Here is a 21,238-nt window from a genome sequence, read left to right on the forward strand (position 1 = left end):
AGGATTCAGGGCCTCCCTCAATGTCCCACATGGCTCATGCCTCCTGGTCTCTCTCTGACTTCATTTCCTCTGTACCCTGCCCCCACCTCTTGTCCTGGCTATAGTTCTATCTGTGATCTGCCTTTTCTTGACACTGGAGCTGCCTCCCTAGAAAGTACCCTTGTATAAACAAAGTCTATGTGACCAGAAAATGAAGACAAGAACAGGAAGTGGCTGGGGCCAAGAAGCAACCCCTGGAGTAGACTCCTCAGGGACCTAGCATTTTGGGACATTCCAGGGGAGCAGATGAAGCCTCTGGGAGGATAGGAGTAGCAGACTTAGTACAGCAGGTGGCCTGAGGATGAAGCCTCTGGGAGGATAGGAGTAGCAGACTTAGTACAGCAGGTGGCCTGAAGCCCAGAGGGCCATCATCCCCAGAGCCTGGAGGAGACTAGCACAGATGCAGTAGGAACGGATCCATAGGCAGCAGTATGGTAGGCAGGAGCTGGTTTGTCATCTGGCCCATGCCCTCTCAGAGTCAAGGCACTGTTCCTATTGCTGAACACATCAGGGGGGTCCCAGGGCAAGGAACCTTGCCTTAGTAGTGCCTCACACTTCTTGACCTAAAGCACATGGCTGGCTCACTTATTAGCTTATTATTGGCCAGTCACATGACCACACCTAGCTGCAAGAGAAGCTGAAATGGATACTCTTTATCTGGAAGGTCCTGTATCCTGCCTAATACCAAGGACTATACGAGGAGAACGGGAGTTGAGGTACTAACACCTGTGGGCCGCTAGACTTCTCAGTGCCTCAGTTTCTCTTCTGTATCATTTGGGTAGCGGGAGCCTTTCTTCCATGTGGGGCACTGCTCCAATAGCAGGAGTTCAGATGGCAGCTGGTCTGCTATACAGTGAGGTCCCGAATGGTACCTCCAGCACCACGTTACACTCATGTGCATTTCTGATGGGTGGCACAACTGTTGCTGTCACTCTCACTGTTGCCATGGAGACTTGACCAACCCCAAGCCTAGAGCTCTTATGGTGGTCCCATAACTCTCCTCCAAGGAGGACTCCCTGAAGACCCTGTGGTGGAAAGAAACCTAGAGTGGTCTGAGTCCATGGCCAGCTCTCCCCACACTGCCCCTGTTGCTGTCAGATGCAAGTCCTCTCTTAGCCTGCCAAACAGATGGCCTGGCTCTGTGGGGTTCTCGCCAGCTCAGCTGCAAGAAGTGTCTAATCTGTCCCATGCCGCTCATCACAAATGGTCAGCTTGACGGGACGCAGTCCCTGCCCAGCATGGGAAGGAATCCAGGATGTCAGGGTGACTGCAGGACACCTGCAGTCTCTCTGGCCAGGCCTGTGGAGGGGTGGTAGCAGAAGTGAGTGGATATAGGTCTGGGCTCAGAGACCTCTGCTGTGTCAGGCCTAACAGCCTTCCATCCCCCTCACCCTGGTCCGGCCATCTGGTTGTCCCAAACCTGCTCAGAGTCTATCTGCAAGGAGAAAAGTAAGCCAGGGGCACCACGGCTTCATACCTACTCTTGGGATGCTGAGAGACTTGTAGAGGAGGAGGGCGTCCTGCTCTGGCCCATGCTTTCCAGGCTGCCCTCTGCATGCCCATCACCCCGTCACCCCACAGAGACAGGTAGAGTTGGGGATGGGAGGAGGAGGAGAAGGAAACCAGCTGTAACACCTCAACACCCTCAGAGCTGCTCTGGAACCAAATAACCCAAGGGAGTAACATGGCATTCCTGTATTTTGTTTTGTTTTATATATAATTTTTGAAACAAGGTCAATCTGACCTTGAACTCAAGCTCCCCTTTCTTTGACCTCCCATAGGTTATAAGCATGTGCCGCCACACATGGCTCTTTTCCTGCTCATATATCATATTTTATAAAATCCAACTCAGTATTGGAAATTTCCTACAGGCCTTTATGTAGACAGCCAGCCCTCCATATCCTTGGACTCCATGTGGGAGAATGCAAACAGCCATTTCTTAGCTATTCTTCAAGGCCCAGCATTTCTATTGCAGTGACCTTGGCCTACATCTGATGATTGAAGCACAGGGAAGGGTATGTGGGAGTTTCTATTCAACCAACATATCAAGATACATCAGGTATCTGAGCACCTCAAACGTGGGGTCCCGGACCTGCTCCCCAGGGTATGCTGAGTCCAAGCTGTGTAAGACAAGCTCAGGTCTTAGTGCAAAAGTGCAGAGCACAGATCAGTCAGACCCTTGTTCTCTAGGGACTGACTGAACACATTGCCAGTCTCCACAACCTGTGAGCAGGCAGAAGACCACCCTCTTAGGAGGCCATGCGCTGACAGAATCTCCTCCTCTCAGGTTGACCTGTACAACTCCGACCCACTCATCTGCCGAGCAGGAGTGAAGGTGTGCTTTGGCATACAGCTGCTGAACGCAGTCTCGAGGGTGGAGCGAGCAATGCCCAGGCTGACACTGCCATTCCTGCTGCTGCAGGGTTCTGCTGACCGGCTTTGCGACAGCAAAGGTGCCTATCTGCTCATGGAATCATCCCGGAGTCAGGACAAAACACTCAAGGTGAGGGACAGGAGGCCATGTCATGGGATTGGTGGGGGTGGGGGTGGGGGTGGGGGTCAGACCAGCATACCTGGGAAGGATTGTTGAGGGGTTAGAGACAAATGAACTTTGTGACAGCATATGGTCCTCCAGTTTATTTTGCTTCACCAGAATGAACCTCACGAAGGGAGAGAATAATCTGATGGTGTAGGCAAGAACAAAGCATGTAGCGCAGGTTCTGGGGCCTTGGATGAGTCTGGTCTGCAAGGGCATCTGCTAGAGTTGACACTGCAGTTGTGGCCCCTGAAGACAGGCTACAATTGGGTGGTGCGACATGTTTGACACAAGGAACAGTCAGAATATCACTCAGTGGCTTTCCAGACAGCGGCTGTTTGGATCCAGATAGATGTACATGTCGTTTGTCCCACAGAACTAGGAGGCACCCTGATTGAGGAGGTGAGACCCTGCTGGGCACCAGTCAGATAATATGTAACCCCAAAATAAAGCATACCCACCTACTTGCCCACATTGTTAGGCTCCTAACCTGGACAAGTGTGTGGATGCCACATAACCTGGTGTACATCCTTACGGTGTTATAAAGACAGCCAGGTGACTCTTGAAGAGTGGTCGAGTCAGAATTTGAACTGAGGTCCTTGGACTTAAGTCCACAGTTTCTTCCAACCTTGCACCACCCAGGCAAATTGTCAAGGGCTCCCCTGGGGTGCTGTTCAGGGGTGGAGCTTTGCCTTGGTCAGGAGTTATCCATCACTTCTGTTTATTTGGGTCTGACTTTGTAGAGGTCCCAAGGACAGTCTGACAAAGGCTGTCCCTCCCCTGGAGCCTGCACCCCAGTGGATAAGCAAGGAGAAAAATGGATGCTCAGAATGTCTGTGGATAGGAGTCAGGAGCTGCAGGACAGAGGGATTTGAGGGCACTTTCCTCCCATGAACTGACAGGCAAGAACTGTCCGGGAGACTAGTGATGGTAGAACATTCCAGACCAAGGGAAGAGGGGGAGGAGGCTCTTGGTCTTGGCACAGAGAACTGACATGAGAACAGGCTGGCACAGAGGCTTGTAAAAGCAAGGAGGCTGTGGTGCCCTTCTGAGATGGGTGACCCCAGCAGACATCAGAGAAAACTTCTAAGGCAATTGGCAACTGGGTAGGTCTCAGTTCTGAAGGAAGGCTGATTGCAGGGGCATTCTGGTCACGGAGTATGCTGTGGTTACTAGGCTGCTCCGGGCTAAAGGAGCCACCTGTGAGGGAGGGAGCTGACCAGAACAGGACAGAGCCATGGTGTGATTGAAGGCCACTGGTTTGCCTCTGGACACTGACATCCAAGAATCATCCAGAGATAGCCAACCATCAAGTGTCTCTGGGTGTGGCAAGTGAGATCCCTGGAGACCTTGCCATGGGTGTCAGTGCTATGGGTGAGGGGCCATTGAAAAACTGAGGGGGGTGTTGGAAGGTGGAGGTGTGAAGAAGGACCAGGATCCTTCTTGGCAGGAAGGATAAGAGGATCTAAGCGGCACCAGCTGGAGAGCCCTGGGAACAGCAGGGAATATCCAACTGTTGCAAGGTTCTGGCTGGAGCAGAGCAGAGACACATATCTGCCTTCTCAGCTGCCAGGGAGCTGAGGCAGGAGGATGACTTAGGGCAGCCTAAGCAACATGGCAATATCCCACCTGAAAATGAAGTAGGGGGGACATTTGGGGATGCCTGCCTAGTGAGCTTGTGTGGCATTGTGCACTCCTGTCCCCTGCCTGTCCTCCACACCGGTTCTGACTCCCCGTCTCTCCTGATTGCAGATGTACGAAGGTGCCTATCATGTCCTCCACAAGGAGCTTCCGGAAGTGACCAACTCCGTCCTTCATGAAATAAATACGTGGGTGTCTCACAGGATAGCAGCGGCAGGAGCTGGGTGTCCACCCTGAACACACCGGCCAGGCAACCAGCTCCTGGTCTGGGGGGAGGCAGGTAGAGGAAGGGCAGTGCTGGCTGGCTCAAAAAAAAAAATGTCGAAAATCAGAGAAAACTCTAGTACTCCCCCCCCAGTGCAATTTACTTAGGGGAAAAAAAAGGATAATTTGTCGTATAGATGGCTACTGGCCACTGATCTACTATACCTTAAGGGGTAGGCACTTTATAAAAGAGAGAATATATTTTCCACACAGAGACTGAGTGGAAATATCCTTTGAATTAAAAAAAAAAAAAAATGCAGCATCTGCCCACCTCTCCCAGCTGCTATGGGGTTCAGGGACTCTCTGGCAGTCCCATATCCCAGCCTGCAATAATCAGAGGTCTCTTTCCTCCTGTCCCAAGTCCTCTCGGACTGGCTGTCCTCTGGCATGTGACAAGGTGGCCTGTATCCCCAGAGCTAGCTCCTTAGCAGGCTCATGTGTGCCCCTCCAAGGCACTTCCTCAAAATGGGCAACTACCCTATGACCTGGTCAGTGACTTTTCAGATGGAAGCCAGGCTGGGGGAAGGGAAAGTGGCCATGAATAGCTCTTCTCTTCCACGCAACTTCCCCCTTCCACCCTGCTGGGAGTTTGGTTACCCACAGCATGTTGTATGTATTTAGAGAGGCTCCTTTTCTGCGGTCACTAAGTACTCCATGCTGAGGAGGGTGGCTTTGAAGATAATTGCTTAATATATATGGTATATTCTAAATTAAATATTATATGGGTGGGTGGGTGAAGCCTGGGCAGCTTTGGAAGAACTGGTACCCACACGCAGGGCCAGTCTGCCGAGAACCCAGCCTCCCAATGGAGGACTAGCTGGCTCTCCTTGCAGAGAAGGCACAGGGTGGAGAACTGGGGCCCTGGTCATTCCCTCTGTCCAGGACCACTAGGAGTTGTTTGCAGAAGCACAGCTACCTCTGGTGGCAGGAGAGACTCCCATGGAGCCGTGGTGCTGGCTGCCTGCCAGGGGCAGCACAGAGCACTCAAAGACCACCCGCAGACCAGGACCACAGCTGTCTGCCCCCCATTCCAGACTGCAGCGGGATGGCCCAGCCAGGCCTCATGGAGGCTTCCCTGAAGCAGTGAAATCCAAGCCCCCTGTCCTCTCAGGTGCCTGCCTGAAGGCCTACACCAGGCCTCACTTAGCGCCAGCAATAACTGGGGCTCACTGCTCTCTTGGAGCACTTTCATCTTTACAGAGGGCCTTGCTGTTACCTCAGGAGTCATGTTACTGCACATAGAACCCTGGGAAGGGGCGCTGCTGCCAAGGAGAACTGCCTGGCTGCTGGAAGGGGCGGGTGGGCCTCCCAGGAAGGGGGAATCAAGGTGTCCTTTCTGGAGTTTATTTTAGGTCCTGGGGAGAGACCTCTGCCCCGTCTGTGGCCCTGACCATGCATAGCAGTCAGAGGCTGGCCACCTACTATAGGTCATAAGGTCACTGTGCCCCTCAGCAGGGCCCAGGCACTGCGTGCAGGGAAGGAAGGGCCCAGGAGCTGTCCAGAGCCCCCTCTTAGCTCTCCTTCTGTTTAGAAAATAAAGATAGAGTGTGCGAGGAGAGGCAGCCAGCATTCTCTCCTGCTCAGGGAACCGTGGACAGCAGCAGGCAGGCATGGGGTATTTCTGCTCTCCATTAATTTAAAAAAAAAAAAAGAAGAAGAAGAAGAAGAAGAAGAAGAAGAAAGAAAAGAAGAAAAGGGACCCATTCTAGACTACTGTGCTCAGATCTGTGACTCTTACCAGGAGCCACCCAAGGCTGCTCCCAAAAGCACATGCTGACATTGCCACTTTTCCAAATTAAATGCCAGCACCCAGGCTGGCAGTTTTCATGCATGACATCCTTTAGAGAGGCATTTGTATCTGGTTAAAGAATCACTAACACTAAAAAACAGGGGTGGGATGATCTGAAGTTGAGACTGTCTTGTGAAACCTGCAAGAGTCATGTCCCTGCATGACAAAATCAGGACCAGCACAGGGCTGTCTGTAGAGAGCTAGGCCAGCCTTGTACAGACTCCATCCTTGGCACTGGAGGAAGCCTGTCATGCAGGGCTTCACAGTCACCCTCATCACCAGGATGCAGAGGAGCTGGAGTGTGGAGAAAAATGCTAGGACACACAAGGCTTGGCCTGAAGAAGGAGGAAGCCAGCAAGAGATCGCAGATGGCCCTCCCTGGGTGAAGGAGGGGAGCCAGAACCTGTGAGAATAGAGCACCTTCTCCGACAACCATGGACTTGGTGCCTGAAAAGCTTTTTAGGAAAAGGTGCCACCTGCAGGTAGTAGAGCATCTCAACCATGGAGCCCCAGTTCCTTAGAGATAGGGGAACAGCCTCCCTCCACCACGGGGACCCCTCAGCTTCTGGGTGTCCTGCAGACTACCATGAGAGCAGCGGGGGTGCTCTGCTCACATCCTGCCTCTGGGCCACCTCACACTTCCCTTTGCTTCCTGATTGCTAATGTAACTTTCTAAGGATCGCAGTGGCTCACTGGTTTGTCACTGTCACTGCGCCCAGTCACTCCCCATGTATACTCCAAGTGGGGAACCTGTATCGGCTTAGAATTACTAAAGAAGCCAATGTGCACTACAGCTCACCGTAATAAACCACGTGCTTTTGGAGAGCCCCGTGTCTGTCTGCCTGGCCTCTCGGCCTGTGTGTCAACCCTCTTGCTGAGAGAACTTCAGGCCTGTTGCTTGAAGCAGTGAAGTCGTGTGCCAGTCAGCTGGCGAGGACTCAGCAGCCCTTCCAGGACCAATTGTCAATTAGATACATGGGTTTTCACTTCTCTCATCCATTCTTGGGGAAGCCATGCTAGAGTTTAGATCCCCCCCTACCATCGCCCCCCCCCCCCCCAGTGTTCAGGCAGCCTTAACAGCTTGCAGTTATGTTGGGTGCCCAGCATGGCCAAGCCCCATCTTTACTCATGTCTGTCCCCTGTCTGTGAGTGATCCAGAGCATCTGTTGCTGGCATCCTGGGCACCTCCCCTTGCTCCCCACAATCTCCTGACCAAACAGCTCTGCTTTCAGAGTGTCACCAGAATCAGACTGGCCCCCTTTCACTATGACCAAATGCCAGCACCTGGGCTGGTGGCCTTCATGCATGACTTCATCTATAGATGCATATGTATCTGGTTAAAGAGTCACTAACACTAAAATGGGGAAAGTGATCTGATGGAACCTGGAACAGGGACAAGGACACAAATACATCATGTGCCTGCCTGACAGAATCAGAGCTAGGGAACACCAGCTCCCTCAAGGTCCCTGCCAAGTCAGAAGTGAAGTCTCTCCCATGCAAAGGCCTCTTGGGGTCCCTACTGTGGGTGGTTTCCAAGCTGCAACCTCTATCTTTAACATCCTCCCATACCTTGTTCCTGCTTTCTCTCTCACTGCCCCATGCCATTGGATATGATAGACTATTAGTCCTCTGGGCAGCCCGATGTCCCTTACACGGCCCATGAGGTGAGAAGGGCAGGTTCCTATCTGATGTCCAGAGGATCCCCAGGAATACTGTGTCCTGAGGCTACAGAGGGAGAAAGGGACTGAGTGGGAGGAGGGGCAGAGGGAAAGGTAATACATAAATGCGTACGTACGGAGAGAGAAGGTGTGAGAACAGATGCAGGAGGCTCTGATGGGATGAATGGGCACGGTGAACAAGGGAGGGAAGACGGAAAGAGGGAGTGTCCAAAAACAGCGTTCACCTCCAAAGGGATAAGAGATCATTTATTCTGTCTGGAGCTAAATATGAATGACCTGGGAACACGAATTCAGGTAACTCAGGATTCCATGTCCCAATGTCCAAGTCTCATGAAGTTTTTATAGTAACGGAATTAAAGTCATGGATCAAGGTGCTTCTCAAATACACTGATGAAACATTAGGTACACAAGTATAATGGTCTGTATAAGAAATGTCCCCTATAGGCTCTGGTCCTCGATTGGAGCGGCTGTTTGGGGAAGTTAAGAAGTGGAGTCTTACTGGAGGAAGTACATCACTGTGGATGGACTGAGCCACTCCTGGTCATGGTGTTTTATCCACTCCTGGTCACAGCAAGAAAAAGTAACCAACATAACAAGTTAAAGTGAATTCGGGAAGTCTGCTGTAGACCTCAGATGCTATCCGACGACACGCGTAGCTTTTTGGTTGGCGGAAGCCACCGCCCAGTGAGGTTAACACATTTCAAAGGGTTTTGCCTATTAATCACAAGGATGTTCAAACACAAAGGTAGGCAGGGAATGGCTATTAAAGAGGCTGAAGATAGCCCGTGGTAAATTGTAATTAGGCTCTTGACCTGGAATATCTCAGCTTCTCTGCAACCTTTGAAGTTCCAATCAGCCTTGCAGACGGTTCAGTGGGAGAAGGGAAGAAGGGAGGTTCCTTCTTCTCAGGAACTTATGGTTCACAGGAGTGAGGAAAAGAATGAGCACCTGCAGAAAGACCAGGTGCATGGTCTTGGGCGTGCACCTTTCAAAGAATAGAACAGATTAGGAATTGCATCTAGTACTTCTTTACAGTAGGACCGCCTTGCCTGTGCCATGGCCACAGGCGGGGAGACAGGGAAACAAATCACCAGTGGGCTGTAAGAGGAACTGAGACACGGGATGTGGTGGACTGTTGTCAGGTGAACCTGCAGCATGCAGGCCTGCAGAGGGGACAGGACAGCCTAGGGAGAACAAAGGACAGAGCAGTGAGGCAGGCGCCTGCTGGCAGTGTCTGACACATGGGATGAAACTGCTCAAGAGGTGACAGCAATCTCAGAGTCCAGGGGAGAAGAAAACACACACCCCCTATCACTGGAGGGAAGGAGACTGCCAGTCAGCCTATGGTGCTCATTGCCCATTTTCCAGAGTTCTGGTTCGACTTCCCAGGGAAGCAGGGTTCACATGATGATGACTGGCTCATCATGGCCCCATGGGTGGTGGGCTCCTGGGACTGGTTAGAAACTCCAGAATGCATTGATTTGCTACAACCACAGCTATGGTAGAGCCACACACCCCTCTGCCCCCACAGCAAGGCCTCATGGAAAGCTACTGAGACCTGAGGACCTTCACCCTTGTCTCCCAGACCTGGAGAGATGTTCCCTCAAGGACCCAAGAAAGACTACCATAGCTATGTCCACAAACCCTGCAGAGAGGCAATGGCCAGCATAACCAGTAAACTTGGTTCAGAGGCCCCCACCCATGCCTGACCAGAGAAAGCAGCCACCTCCCCCAAATGCATAATATCTTAAAACTGTAAAGTACATAACCAAAGAGCTAGGGCATAGCTCTGGAGGGGAGTGCAGGCCCTGGGTTCCAACACAAGTGAAACATAAAATAGAAACTGTCAAGTGAAACACAGGTGTTTTCTTCATTCCAAAAGCCCCATATAGAAGGTATACAGATCCGTCCCCTCATATCTTCCAAAGGCATCTTAGAAGCTGCTTTTGCTAAAAGGCTCCAACTCACTTTGTCCCACAAAGAAAGTTGGGCGACAGCCTTGCACCTGTGCCTTCATTTTGTGACTGTGTTACTTTGTGTCAGCAGCTCACCTCTGTACCCAGGCATAGTTAATCACATGTCACTTCAAATTCAGAGGTGCAGAGACAGTCATTGCCTTAAAACTGCATTGACTTTGGAACCCAGGAATTGCAGACCCTCAAAAGACAGAATGCCACCCCACCTATGCCAGGCCAACCCTCAGGACAGGATAACCTCCCACAACACCCCATCCCTCAGATGAAGGCAGTTGACTTTGAGGGAAGGGCTGCACCCTAGAGCAAAAGTATTTGTCCTATAGGCCCAGGTTGGTCCCCTCAAAAGATGCCACTGCTGACAAGAGTTCAAGCTGAGACTGGACCTTGACCACAGCTACTGAATGGTGCACCATCAGCTGCAGCCTCTGTGGCCACTGCTGCTCAAGCAGGTTACACCACAAATAGATCTCAGGGACCTGTTCACCCTCCTTGGTGCTCAGTCGTGTGCCCCCAGGTGAACTGCCAAGAATCTGTGCTTATTGACTCAAATGGAATTCTTCATACAAATAAAGGATGGCCAGAGTATGGCCCCCCACTGGTGCAAATGTCCTTGCTGGGTCTGTGAGCAGGGATACACACTGTGCTAAGGGTGCCGTGGAGTTTACAAGGTCTCTGGGCCTGAGCTGTAACACTGGCTGTGGCTCTAAGTTTCCCCTTCAGGAGCTGTAGCCCTGGGACCGATGAGAGGGACACACGTCTTCCAGGAACACTGGGTAGGTGTTAAAATTCCCAAACATACTGGGTGCAGTGTGCCTCTGATCCTAAACACTCGAGAAGTAGATGGAGAGTTATAAGTTTGGGCCCATTCTAGGCTATATAGCCAGTTTTAAAGTCACTCTGGGGTACAAGCCCCAGTCTCAAAAGAAACCCTGGTGATTGGAATAGGAGTGGTTCCCATAGACTCATCAGTTTGAATGCCTAGCCCATAGGGAGTGGCACTATTAGGAGGCATAGTTAGAGGTTGGCCTAGCTAGAGTAGGCGTGGCCTTGTTGGGGGAAATGTGTCACTGTGGAGGTGGGATTTGAGGTTTCCTATTCATAAGCAATGCTCAGTGTGGCACACAGCCTGCTGATGAAGATGTAGAACTCTGACTCCTCCAGCACCATGTCTGCCTGCACACTGCCATACTGAGACTGGACCTAACCATTAACGCTGTTAATGTGTTGCAGCCCGAGCTGCCCCACGTTTGGGGGCCCAAGTGTCTCGGACCGTTCTATCAGTGTTTGAACCCGTACTGCCAAAGCCTTGGGGGCTAAATCGTTAGAGCCATACTGCCCCAAGCTGCTCCAGTATGCGGGTTGGGGTTCAGCAAGAGAGAGAGTGAGGACAGACTCGAAGAATGGAGACCAGACAGAGTGTGATTCAATCCCGTTTATTCTTCAGTCTCTCTTCCTCTCTCCAAGTCCCAGGTCTTGAGTTCCTAGTACCTAGTTCCTAGTCCCTAGTGCCTCCAAGTTCCAAGTTCTTTCTCCAAGTGCCAAGTGCCTAATGTCTAATTCCAAGTTCTTCCTCCAAGTTGTACTCTTCTGAAGTGTCCGATTCCTCTGTTCCTAGTGTCTCTGATATGCTCTTCTGTCTGCCTCTCCTTTTTATGTCTCACTTCTAAGCCACGTCTCTAAGTCACACCCTTAATCATGCCCTTAGGTCTTGTCTCTAAGTCTGATCTCTAAGTCATGCCCTTAAGTCACATAAGTCACACACCTTTTTTTGGGGGGTGGGGGGGGACGGTTTCGAGACAGGGTTTCTCTGTGTAGCCCTGGCTGTCCTGGAGCTCACTCTGTAGACCAGGCTAGCCTCGAACTCAGAAATCCGCCTGCCTCTGCCTCCCAAGTGCTGGGATTAAAGGTGTGCACCACCACCGCCTGGCAAGTCACACACCTTTCAGTCTCACACACCCAAGAGAAAATCCTGGGTATCTAAAGCAAGATGGTATCAGAGTGTGCTCAGCTGTTGTAGGCTGATGCAATCAAGTCTCTGGTCAGGGTATATGGCTCAAGATGGCTGCAAGGATGATAGCCGCTTTCTGTCGGCTCTCCACAAGCCAGCCCCAACTAAATGTTTTCCTTTATAAGAGTTGCCATGGTGTCTCTTCACAGCAATAAAATTGAAACTAAGACAGAAACCAGTTTGTTGTTAAAAAGAAGAAGAAAACTATTAGTGTTAAGTTCTCATATTTGTTTTCCTATAAATAACCTAAAGACTGTGAAACGGGAGCAGTGTGTCACCCTGACGAGCTAGTTTGCTTTTGAAAGTATGCTTGGCTGCTCTGAACAAAAGAACTGTCAACTCTACTACTCTGTCAGCACCAGCCATCTGGAACATTCCACAGACACCTTAAGGAAACTATGCAGGTATCCTCTCAATCAGGCACATCTGATTGTCTCCGCGGCTGAAGGCACAGCTAGAGCTGTCCTGAGGCTGGGTGAGCCCCTGATGACCCTGCAGGCATTTTCACCTAAGCCAGAGGAGGAGCACATCCCCAGGTGGTCTAGCTTGTGCTAAGAGGCAAGGCTATACTTGGCCCAAATGGCTTTTCTCAAGTTGTATATAAACAGGCTGTTCAAGCCTCCACTCTTAAGTAGCAGGGAGATTCCCTCCTGTGCTCCCTCCCCTGCTGGTGTAGCAGGAAACATCTTTAAAGTGGTCTGTTCTTGTCTACCGTCGATAACAAAAATTGGCAGCCAGGTGAAGGCAGAAGCAACAGTGGCATCCCTGGCAGGTAAGTGGTCACAGGCTGCACTGCAGGACCGACAGAGCCAAAGGAGCAGCTGGTCAGTTTGAGAGCAGCCAGGGCAGGAATGGGAGCAGGAAGCACAGACTGTGGAGAATGGAAACCAGGCACAACTAAGGTTGGAAAGAAGCAGGGAAGAGAAACTGTGGGCCCCGGTCACTGAAAGAGTTCCCAAGAACCGTCTTCAGGGCCAAGAGTCCCAAACCTTGAGCCAAAGACAGTGTTAAGGACTGAGAACTCCAGACTTGCCAAGATACACAAGAATGCGACCCTGGCTGCTGCCAACAACTGAGGAGTCAGATTTCTAAGGTGCATACAAGACGTGCCACTTACAGGGTTACAGGTCCTGAGAGTCAAGGCCTGCAGGGATAGTGGGCACCACCTGCTGCCACCAAACACTGAGGAAGGACATTCAAGACTGACACTAGAAGTGCCTCCTTCCCTGTGGCTTCTAAGTGGATAGACTCAGAGCAAAGGGGTCTGGCCAGCTGATGTAGGACCTATATGCACACCACCCAGGCCACTGTGGGATAATTCCCAGCCTGGTCACCTGGAGCCCTAAATCTCTCATTTTTACAGCCTGAAGCACCCAGACCCCAGCACTTCATAGCCTCTGGCTCTACCAGGCCAGCCTCTTAGGACAGCCATCAGTGGAGAACATCTCACCTGCTCACAACCACTAACTGCCTAACTGGTAACAAGGCTGGTGTTTCCTACTTGCAGTACTCAGGAGGGTTTCTGCCTCATACTAAGATGAGGAACTGGGCACATGCGCAGTGTTTGGGGAACTCTTGTCCATTATGACCACAGCCTGGCTCCTCGGGTACCGTCCCGACTGCTATCGCATTGATGAACCTGGTGGAAAACATGGATTCCAGGGCACTGAAAATTCCTTTGCTCGTGTTACTACTGTCTGCCGAGAGATGGAAACTTTCTGATTTCAAGTAACATCTATACAGAAGGTGGACTTGATTTAATAATTAATCACACATGGGAAGAAATCCACAGTAATTTAAAACTTTCCCTTTACCTTCTGAAGTTGAAGTCTACACATCTGGCTGTGTGTGGCCTGCGTCCCCATCGTCCCTGTCATTGTGGTTTCAAAACCTAAAGATGCAAGTCACTGTCACACCCCAGTGTGACCGGCACCCCACCCCCCACCCCTAGCTCCTGCATATGCTTCACAAACACCCTTGCTTACCAGAAACCAGAAGTGGCCCTAAGCCTTCTCAGATGACCACGCACTTAAATGCTCATCCCCCAGTTTGGAACTCAGACAGGTAGAGACAGGTACAAAGGCAGAGCCAGTGAGACCCCGCCTTGTCTTTCCTTCTGTTTGTGGTGGGCTCAGGGGCAAACTGCCTTCTGCCTTTGCAACACTCTGCCAGCAACCCTGACTGAAGGCAACTTGTCCCAGCTGGCAGTTTCAGATCTCCCCACCCCACCCCCGTAAGACCAACACACGAGAGCAAAACAAATGGAAATGTACTGAAGAAGAGGAAGATAATCTAGAAAGTTCTAGAAAACGGCAACCACAAAAGTGGGGACATCTGTGGCACTGTAGAACAACAAACACAGACTGACAGCTGTCTAGCACTGGGGACAAAGCAAAGGTCTGTGGGAGTCAGAGGCTGTGATCCACAGGCCTGAGGGCATCCAGGGAATACCATATTCCTCTAATGTCTCCTCTCTGTAGTTAGGCCATGGGGTGCTAACGTGGCAGGGGTACAGGCCTACTGGCTCAGAGAACCTGTTCTCCAAACCTCTGGGTCACCCTCCATGGAGTGTCCTGCTAAGAATGCCCAAGTGCCCTATCCACAGTCCCCAGCTTCCCCTCCTCAACAGCTCCACTCCCAAAGCCTGCCCTCCCAAGCTGTACCCCAACACAGGCTCAGGTCCCCAGAGTGAATTCAAGCTTTATTGCCACACACTCCCTACTTCCTGTCCAGCCCTGTACGTGGAAATGGCCGAAGCAAGCCAGGGCTGGCTAAGAGCCAGGAGGGAGCAGGTAGGGTGCTGGGGGAGATGGGGTTCAAAGCCTACCATACCCCAGTTTTCCCTGAGTGTTGCCTGCCCCAAATCTTGGGGCTTCCTTGTGCACTGGAGGAGGCGGCTCATCCCAAGAACATCCTGCGAGGTCCCCAGGAACCCAATGAGTCCCCTCTGCCCACTGTAATGCCATCAAGCGTGCGAGAGCAACAGCTGCTGCATGCACACACTTGCGCACGCCTGCCACTGTGGCAGCCCTGGGCCACAAGGCTGCTAGATGGAGGGGCTCAGCAGTCCAAGCCAATGGACACAAGCAGGTCCTCGAGTGCCCGCAGTCGCTGCTGTGCCTCCTCAATGGCACTGTAGGTCTGGACTGTGCTGGCCACATGGAAGCGGATGTCATCAACGAGTGGAATGGAATCCGTCTCCTGCCGGGCTGCCACAGCTGCTGCCTCTTCCCGCACCGCCTCCACGAAGTCCTCTCGCTCTACCAGCTGGAGAAAACCAGGCTCAGGATAGGCTGCATCTCAGCACCCGCCGTATCCCACCCTCACAGGCTCCCCTCTCTGCACCCCTACCCACCTTCTCTATGACCTTGGCCATATACTCGGTACACTGGTCCTCCAGCCGGGCCAGACGGAACAGCTTGGCTATGCGCCAAACACCCACCACACTGTCCTCCTCCAGCAGCTGGGCCAGGCTGCGGCCACACAGCCGCTTCAGGCCAGGTAGGAGGTACATGTCTGCCACACTCAGCACATCATAGGCCACCTCAGGAGGCAGCTGTGGCACAAAAGGGGACAACAGGACATCAGTGATCACCAAGGGCTCCCAGGGTCCAGGGAGGAAACACACGAGACTCACATCTCTGGAGCCTGGCCAGGGTCCTTGCAGGTGCAAGGGGCAGAAGAAACTCAGGGGAGGGGTCCCATGCCTCAGGCAGGCCAGTGCTTAGGGCTACAGGCCTTCCAGGAAAAGCAGTGTGGGCTCAGTCACAGACCTGAGCTCTCCCCATCCAGCTGTGGGATCCCAGGCAAGTCTCTTCACCTCTGTAACTAAGTCCCCTCATCTGTGGAGTAGAGACATACCCATGCTGGCCTTGACAGACTTAAAAGAAAGTAAAGTGAAGCTGGAAGTTTCTAGCCAGTCCACAAGCTTGGGCACAGCTCCTTCCACTGTGGAAGACCACACGATTTTGAGGAGGGGACAGCTAGGCCTTGGCTAAGACCAAGGGTGCAGCTTCAGCTTGACCCTGAGTGGCCTAGGACTGAGCAGAGGGACTATGCCACCACACTCCAGGCTCTAACCCTGCCATCTACCTAACCTCTGGTCATTTGGTCACATGTACAAGACTCAAGGAAACATTCATTCTCCATCTTCTGGGGGGGATACACTGAAACACAGAGTAGGTATGTAACTTGCCTAAGATCACACAGCTCATGAGAGAGACTAATCTACTGTTAGACCATGTTCAGAGGCCGATCCCCACTCTGAGCTATTAAGAATGTTCTTGGGGTATAAAGCTTCTTCAGGAGGGTGTTTATGACACAGGATTTCAGACTCAACCAGAGAGTGAGTGGCAAGCCATGAGAAGTAAGGGAAAGTGACAGAAGGAAGGCCAGTGACAAAACCTAATACAGAAGGGGCAGGGTGGTGGGAGACAGAAAGCCAGGACTGGGGTCAACAGGAAATGGTATAGGGACATACATTCCTGTGGCTCCATCTCGGTTGTAGAGGACAAAGAGGATGGGGGAGCCGCAGGCTTGGGGTCAGAGCCACCACTTCTGCAAAGACCTTTTCTGGAGAATAGCATTCTCAGCTGAACAGCCCTGAAGATCCCATATGGCCCACCAGCCTTAAAACATTATCTTCTGAGGGAAGATTTGTGGGAATACCCTGGAGAAGCCAGACAAAGGGACACCTGGGACCCCAGCAAGCCACCTCACCCCTCAGACCCAATGGAAGACACTTCTCCCCACTGCACTGCCATGCACACACACCAACAGAGGGAACCTTTGGCACTGTCTACAGCCACCCACAGGCCTGACTTAAAAACTCTGGGACAGCTAAGGGCCAGGACTGTGACAACCCTACTGCAGACAGCCCAGGGCTCCATTCACCACTGCCCTCCCACTGGGTGCCACACTTCACCTCGGTATGGTCACTATATACGTAGTACAGCACGTGAGTGAAAATGTCCGGGGAGATGCCATGCAGGGTGACAACTGGGGGGTCTCCAGAGGCTTCGGGCTCCTCGCTCTCTCGAAAGTGGTCATCCAGAAGGGCCCGGAAGTAGTCACTGCGGCCACAGAAGAAAGCCTGAGGAGAGCAAGTTCAGAAAGTGCCACGGCTGGAATCTGCCCCTAGGGAGCCAGCCCAGGACTTGAGCAGTGTGGACAGGAACGGGACAGGTACCTTGTGGCAGAGGAAGCAGGAGTCAGCCACTCGGAAGCAGATATCAGGGCAGCTGCTGAAGCCATCAGGACATGGGAAGGGCAGTTCTCCAAGGTCACCCTGGTATAGGAAAGGCACCCTTCAGAGCAAAGCTGTTCATGAAAGGGAAGTAGCTTCTAGGTTGGCCCAGGAGGGGAACCCAGCTCTGTGGAACCTGCCCTTCACAGCGCCATCCCTAGACACCCCTCCTGCCCACGAGGCCGGCATGCCCTTCAGTACCCGCAGCTCTGGTGGCAGGGCACAGTCAGCCAGCAGTGCCATATCTGCCCGTAACCGGGGATCTGCTGGAGGAGGCTCAATAGTCAGCACCTTCACACACGTGCCAGGCTTGGAAGCCACTGGGGGAGAGGACAGCAGGGACTTAGAGAGCTGGAGCAGAGCTGCAGGCTGTAACCTAAGACCTTGGACTGAGACCCTGTACACACCGAATTCAGACACCTTCTCACACTTAGCCTCCAGGTCATCGAGCAGGTCCCACAGCTGGCACTGCTTGGCCAGGCGCTCACAGTCGCTTACGTGCTCCACACCAATGTCCAAGCGGCCTGGGGGATTTAGGAGGCTGAGTCAGGACCTGAGAGTGATTCCTACTCAATACTTTGGTTTCCTCATCCAGAAGGACCTAAGACCTGCCCAATTTGTGGATGGGACCTGTTCTCTCCAAGCAGGTTAAGTCATGCTGGGCACACTCCTCCTCCCCAAAGGTGACATCAGCTCTGGGCCACCCTGGGTGTACTGCTGTTCCAGCCCAGGGGGTCGGTCAGTCACCTGTGTACAGGTACTGCAGTAGAGCCCCAAAGGCCACCGGGTTGATCTGCAGGCAGAGTAGAAAGGAAAGGTCAGAGACTACCACCCAGCATGAACTAACTGCTCTCCCAGAAGCTGGCATTCTCTCCCAAGGCAGATGGACGCACCAGCGGGTGCCTGAGAACCACGACGCTCTTGCCCTTCCACTTGGTGTCCAGCATGTTGGCGAAGTAGGTACTGCGAGCACCGAGGATACAGCGATGGGCCCGGAACGGCTTTCCGTGTACCACAAAGACCACATCACTGTGGATGCCCTGTTCCAGAAGACTGGGAAAAGCCAGAAGGGTTGTTGTATCATCCAGGCAACAGCTGGTTCACCAAGACCACTCTGCACACTCACCCATCTGAACCCACTGAGAGTGCACACGGCAAACCCACCAGTGCTCCAAGCTCCGCCCCCAGCTCACCGCTGCAGGAAATCATCATAGTAATCTCGCCTCCTGCAGGACGCAGTGACCTGCTTGTAGTCTCTCAGTGCTCGGCGAATGGGGTCGCTCAGCGCTCCGTAGAGACACCGTTCTCCATCAAAGGTGTTGGCCTCACAGCGGGCTCCTATGAAGCAGTGCTCATCAGACAGAGTCAAGGAGACACTTAGTCTAGGGAGATCTCTGGCCTCCCCTCTTCCCCAGCTCCAACATGTAGGGCCCAGAAGCCCTAGAGGCCCTTCCTTGCCAAGGTGGCCCAGGCAACCCTTTGGTCCTTGGGAAGGCCAAGGGCATACAATCTGGGCACTTAGATGTAGGCATATTCATGAATACATATGTAAATATGGGACTATGTGCAGCTAGGAGCAGGCTGGCCCTGTAAACAGCCGTCTTGATGACTAGCAGATTCCTGCCACAACTAAACCTACACTAGGGCACATGAGAACTTTATTATGTGACAGCTGCCATTATTACAAAACAGAACCAAGGATGACTATGGCGGCAGCTGCTACGTAGGGAGGCTATGAAGGCCAGTGGGGTAGCTAAGTACAGGGACTTGAAAGAAGTGGGAGATGCACAGATCTAGGAAGGAACTCTAGTCTAAGCAGGAGGTAGTGCAACTGAGAAGACCCTGAGGTAGGAGATGGGTTGGTCTAGTGGGGCACTAAGGGCCCGAGTATTGATGGGCAGCCAGCGGGTGGGAGACCCAAGGAAAGCAAGGCCAGCGGAGTTAAGAGTGGGTCTCACAATGTAGCCTTGACTAGCTTTGAACTTCAGATAATCCCCGTCTCAACTTTCCTCTCTCCCAATAATTTAATTACAGGCATGAGCCACCATGCCCAAGTGCTTTTATCCCAAACACTCCTATATTCCCATCAGCTTTGCTGTGGAAAGATCCTCCTGCCTGCAAATATGGAGGTCAGAGAGTCAGTTTAGCAGACCATTGGTGGTACAGTATAAGAGACAGCCCCAGAACTGGCCTGGGTGTCAAGGGTAATGTGAAAAAGTAGACAGAGGGTTCAGGAGTACCATTTGTTGACTTTAGGGAGTTAACACAAAATCAAGGGTACATACAAACATGGAGCAAGGTCTCAGAGCTTACAGACAGTCAGACTCTGACCCTCTCTCACCATTAGCCAACAGGTAGCGCACCAACTCCTCATGCCCACAGAGGCAGGCATAGTACCTAGGAAAGGGGGAAGCTGTCAGTAGGGTAGGCCCACCCTGCCCACCCAGCTACCCCACTGTTCACACTCACAAAGGGGTGCTGTCCCACTTATCCCGCACGTTCACCTCCACGTCTCGCTGCTCCAGCAGGTACCTGGGCAGGAAGTTCAAAGGCTGGGTCAGAATTGCTTCTGATCTGGGAGAGAGACAACCAGAAAGGAGAAAGAGGCCACATCTTCTCTGGGTTAGGGATGCCTCTGAGAAGGGCAAGGCTTGGGATTACACAAGGTCAGCAAGGGTCTGCAACTGTGAGTTGGGTGATGGTTTCAGGGCCAGAGGCCAAGCCCCAGGTTCAGAAGGCTGAGAATTTGGTCTTATATTTGGGAGAGAGGTGGTGATGGGGCCCCTAATTCAGCCTAGGGAGACGACGGTAGGAAAGCCAGAAAAAAAGCTGATGGAGGCATTGGGGGAGTGGGGAGCAGAACAGAGCTATGGAAGAAGTGTTAATAACAATTGGTAAGATGTTGAAGAGAAGAGGTCATGAACCAGAAAGCCATCACTGGAACATGGCAGCCCAAGGAGGCTATCAAGGCAAGACCCGGGCTCTCAGAGTTGCACTCAAGTTGAGGGACAGATCATTTAGCTCTGAGGTGGCATCTAATGTTGGGGACAGACTTAAGGAGGGTTTCGGAGAGAGCTGCAGCCTAGACACCTCTGATGAGGACCAGGGGATTTGGAAGGAAGGGCCATGGGAGAAAGGAGTCTATCAAAGAAAAGTAAGGGCCAGGATCCTTTCTCCTCCCTGCCTGCCCATGAAGACCAGGGTCTCCGCGCCAGGCTCGTAACTGGCTGCACCAACAGCGCCTACGTGTCTTGGAACCTCTACGGAGAGGAGTCATTTTCCTGCACCGAGTTAAGTAAGGGACCTGGAGCCCGATCTCTTCTGGGCTTGGTCAGCTTCGGGAGCCTCACGGCGCCGGACGGCACACCCGTGCCCGATAAGCCCTGCGTACGCCTGCCCGTCTCCTGCACTTCAGGTCCTCACCGCACACGGCCCACGTCCCCCTTCCTGCAGCTGGCAAACAGGTCGCTGGTGTCCATGGCGAAAGAGGCTGGACCCCCGGCCGAGCGATCTCGGGAGTAGTCTGTACCGGGCCGGATGTAAACACTCACCGCCCCGCCCCTCGCGGCACGACCAATCTATGCCCGCCAGCGGCTCCGCAGCGGCGCCTGGCGCCCGGAGGACCGTCCGGCCGGAACCCGGCCCTCTCATCCAGAAGGCCGCTCCCCACGGCCCCACCCATTAATTTAACCACGCCCACCTAGCCTCTGGGGAACCTCTAGCCTTCACCCCGCCCACCCGTCTAGAGGACAACTCAATTCTCCCAGCTTCCGCCCATTCGCCCGGAGACTAGCTCTCTACCCCAGCCCCTCAGTAGAGCTTCAGCCGAAGAGCAGCCCGCTGCAGGCCCCACCCACATTACACGGGCTCTGTTCTGAGGACAGCACCTCCCCCAGGCTTGGAATACTGAACTTTAACAGCGCTTGTCTGGCCTTAGACTTGTCCGGTTCAGGTCCCGCCCATCAGGCCGAGGCCTCGCCCACCAGGACCTTTCCCAGCCTACTTCAGGCTCAGCCCACCTGGTCTGGATTCTACCCAAACGACCGAACACTCCCTACACT

At 52.8% G+C, this 21,238-nt stretch overlaps 2 protein-coding genes across 8 annotated transcripts in view; one reads left to right on the plus strand and one right to left on the minus strand.

Annotated features, from left to right (window-relative positions):
* Mgll (monoglyceride lipase) overlaps positions 1-7,094 on the plus strand; it is a 103,111-nt gene extending 96,017 nt beyond the window's left edge. For all 4 annotated transcript variants that reach the window (XM_034511467.2, XM_034511469.2, XM_034511468.2 and 1 more), the window contains 2 exons: positions 2,327-2,542; positions 4,328-7,094. In XM_034511467.2, the coding sequence (XP_034367358.1) occupies positions 2,327-2,542; positions 4,328-4,453 (342 nt within the window). In that variant the 3' untranslated portion in view covers positions 4,454-7,094. The remainder of the gene's footprint in view (positions 1-2,326; positions 2,543-4,327) is intronic.
* Positions 7,095-14,614: 7,520 nt separating this feature from the next.
* Positions 14,615-21,139, minus strand: Abtb1 (ankyrin repeat and BTB domain containing 1). 4 transcript variants are annotated; one of them, XM_076940090.1, is made up of 12 exons: positions 21,090-21,139; positions 19,647-19,709; positions 19,519-19,574; positions 18,371-18,515; positions 18,071-18,230; positions 17,925-17,970; positions 17,585-17,701; positions 17,379-17,497; positions 17,121-17,219; positions 16,857-17,024; positions 15,288-15,488; positions 14,615-15,199 (listed from the first exon to the last, which is right to left on the minus strand). In XM_076940090.1, exons 5-12 carry the CDS (start codon positions 18,122-18,124, stop codon positions 14,993-14,995), a joined length of 1,011 nt encoding a protein of 336 aa, XP_076796205.1. In that variant the 5' UTR covers positions 18,125-18,230; positions 18,371-18,515; positions 19,519-19,574; positions 19,647-19,709; positions 21,090-21,139; the 3' UTR covers positions 14,615-14,992. The 4 variants fall into 4 exon arrangements, with proteins under 4 accessions (XP_076796205.1, XP_034367325.1, XP_034367327.1 ...); XM_034511434.2 differs by lacking the exon at positions 21,090-21,139 and adding an exon at positions 20,601-20,860; XM_034511436.2 differs by lacking the exon at positions 21,090-21,139 and adding an exon at positions 20,601-20,854 and having other exon boundaries at positions 19,682-19,709.
* Positions 21,140-21,238: the final 99 nt, after the last annotated feature.

This window comes from Arvicanthis niloticus, chromosome 9 (assembly GCF_011762505.2).
Source record: "Arvicanthis niloticus isolate mArvNil1 chromosome 9, mArvNil1.pat.X, whole genome shotgun sequence".
NCBI lineage: Eukaryota > Metazoa > Chordata > Mammalia > Rodentia > Muridae > Arvicanthis > Arvicanthis niloticus.

Excerpts from the sequence above, each read along its gene's own strand:
- Abtb1 (XM_034511434.2), bottom strand. The coding sequence starts at position 20,656 with ATGGACACCAGCGACCTGTTTGCCAGCTGCAGGAAGGGGGACGTGGGC. Across the intron at positions 17,498-17,584 it reads TGAGAAGGTGTCTGAATTCG|TGGCTTCCAAGCCTGGCACG; the intron begins GTGTGTACAGGG and ends CCTCTCCCCCAG. Across the intron at positions 17,220-17,378 it reads CCCTGCCACCAGAGCTGCGG|GGTGACCTTGGAGAACTGCC; the intron begins GTACTGAAGGGC and ends TTCCTATACCAG.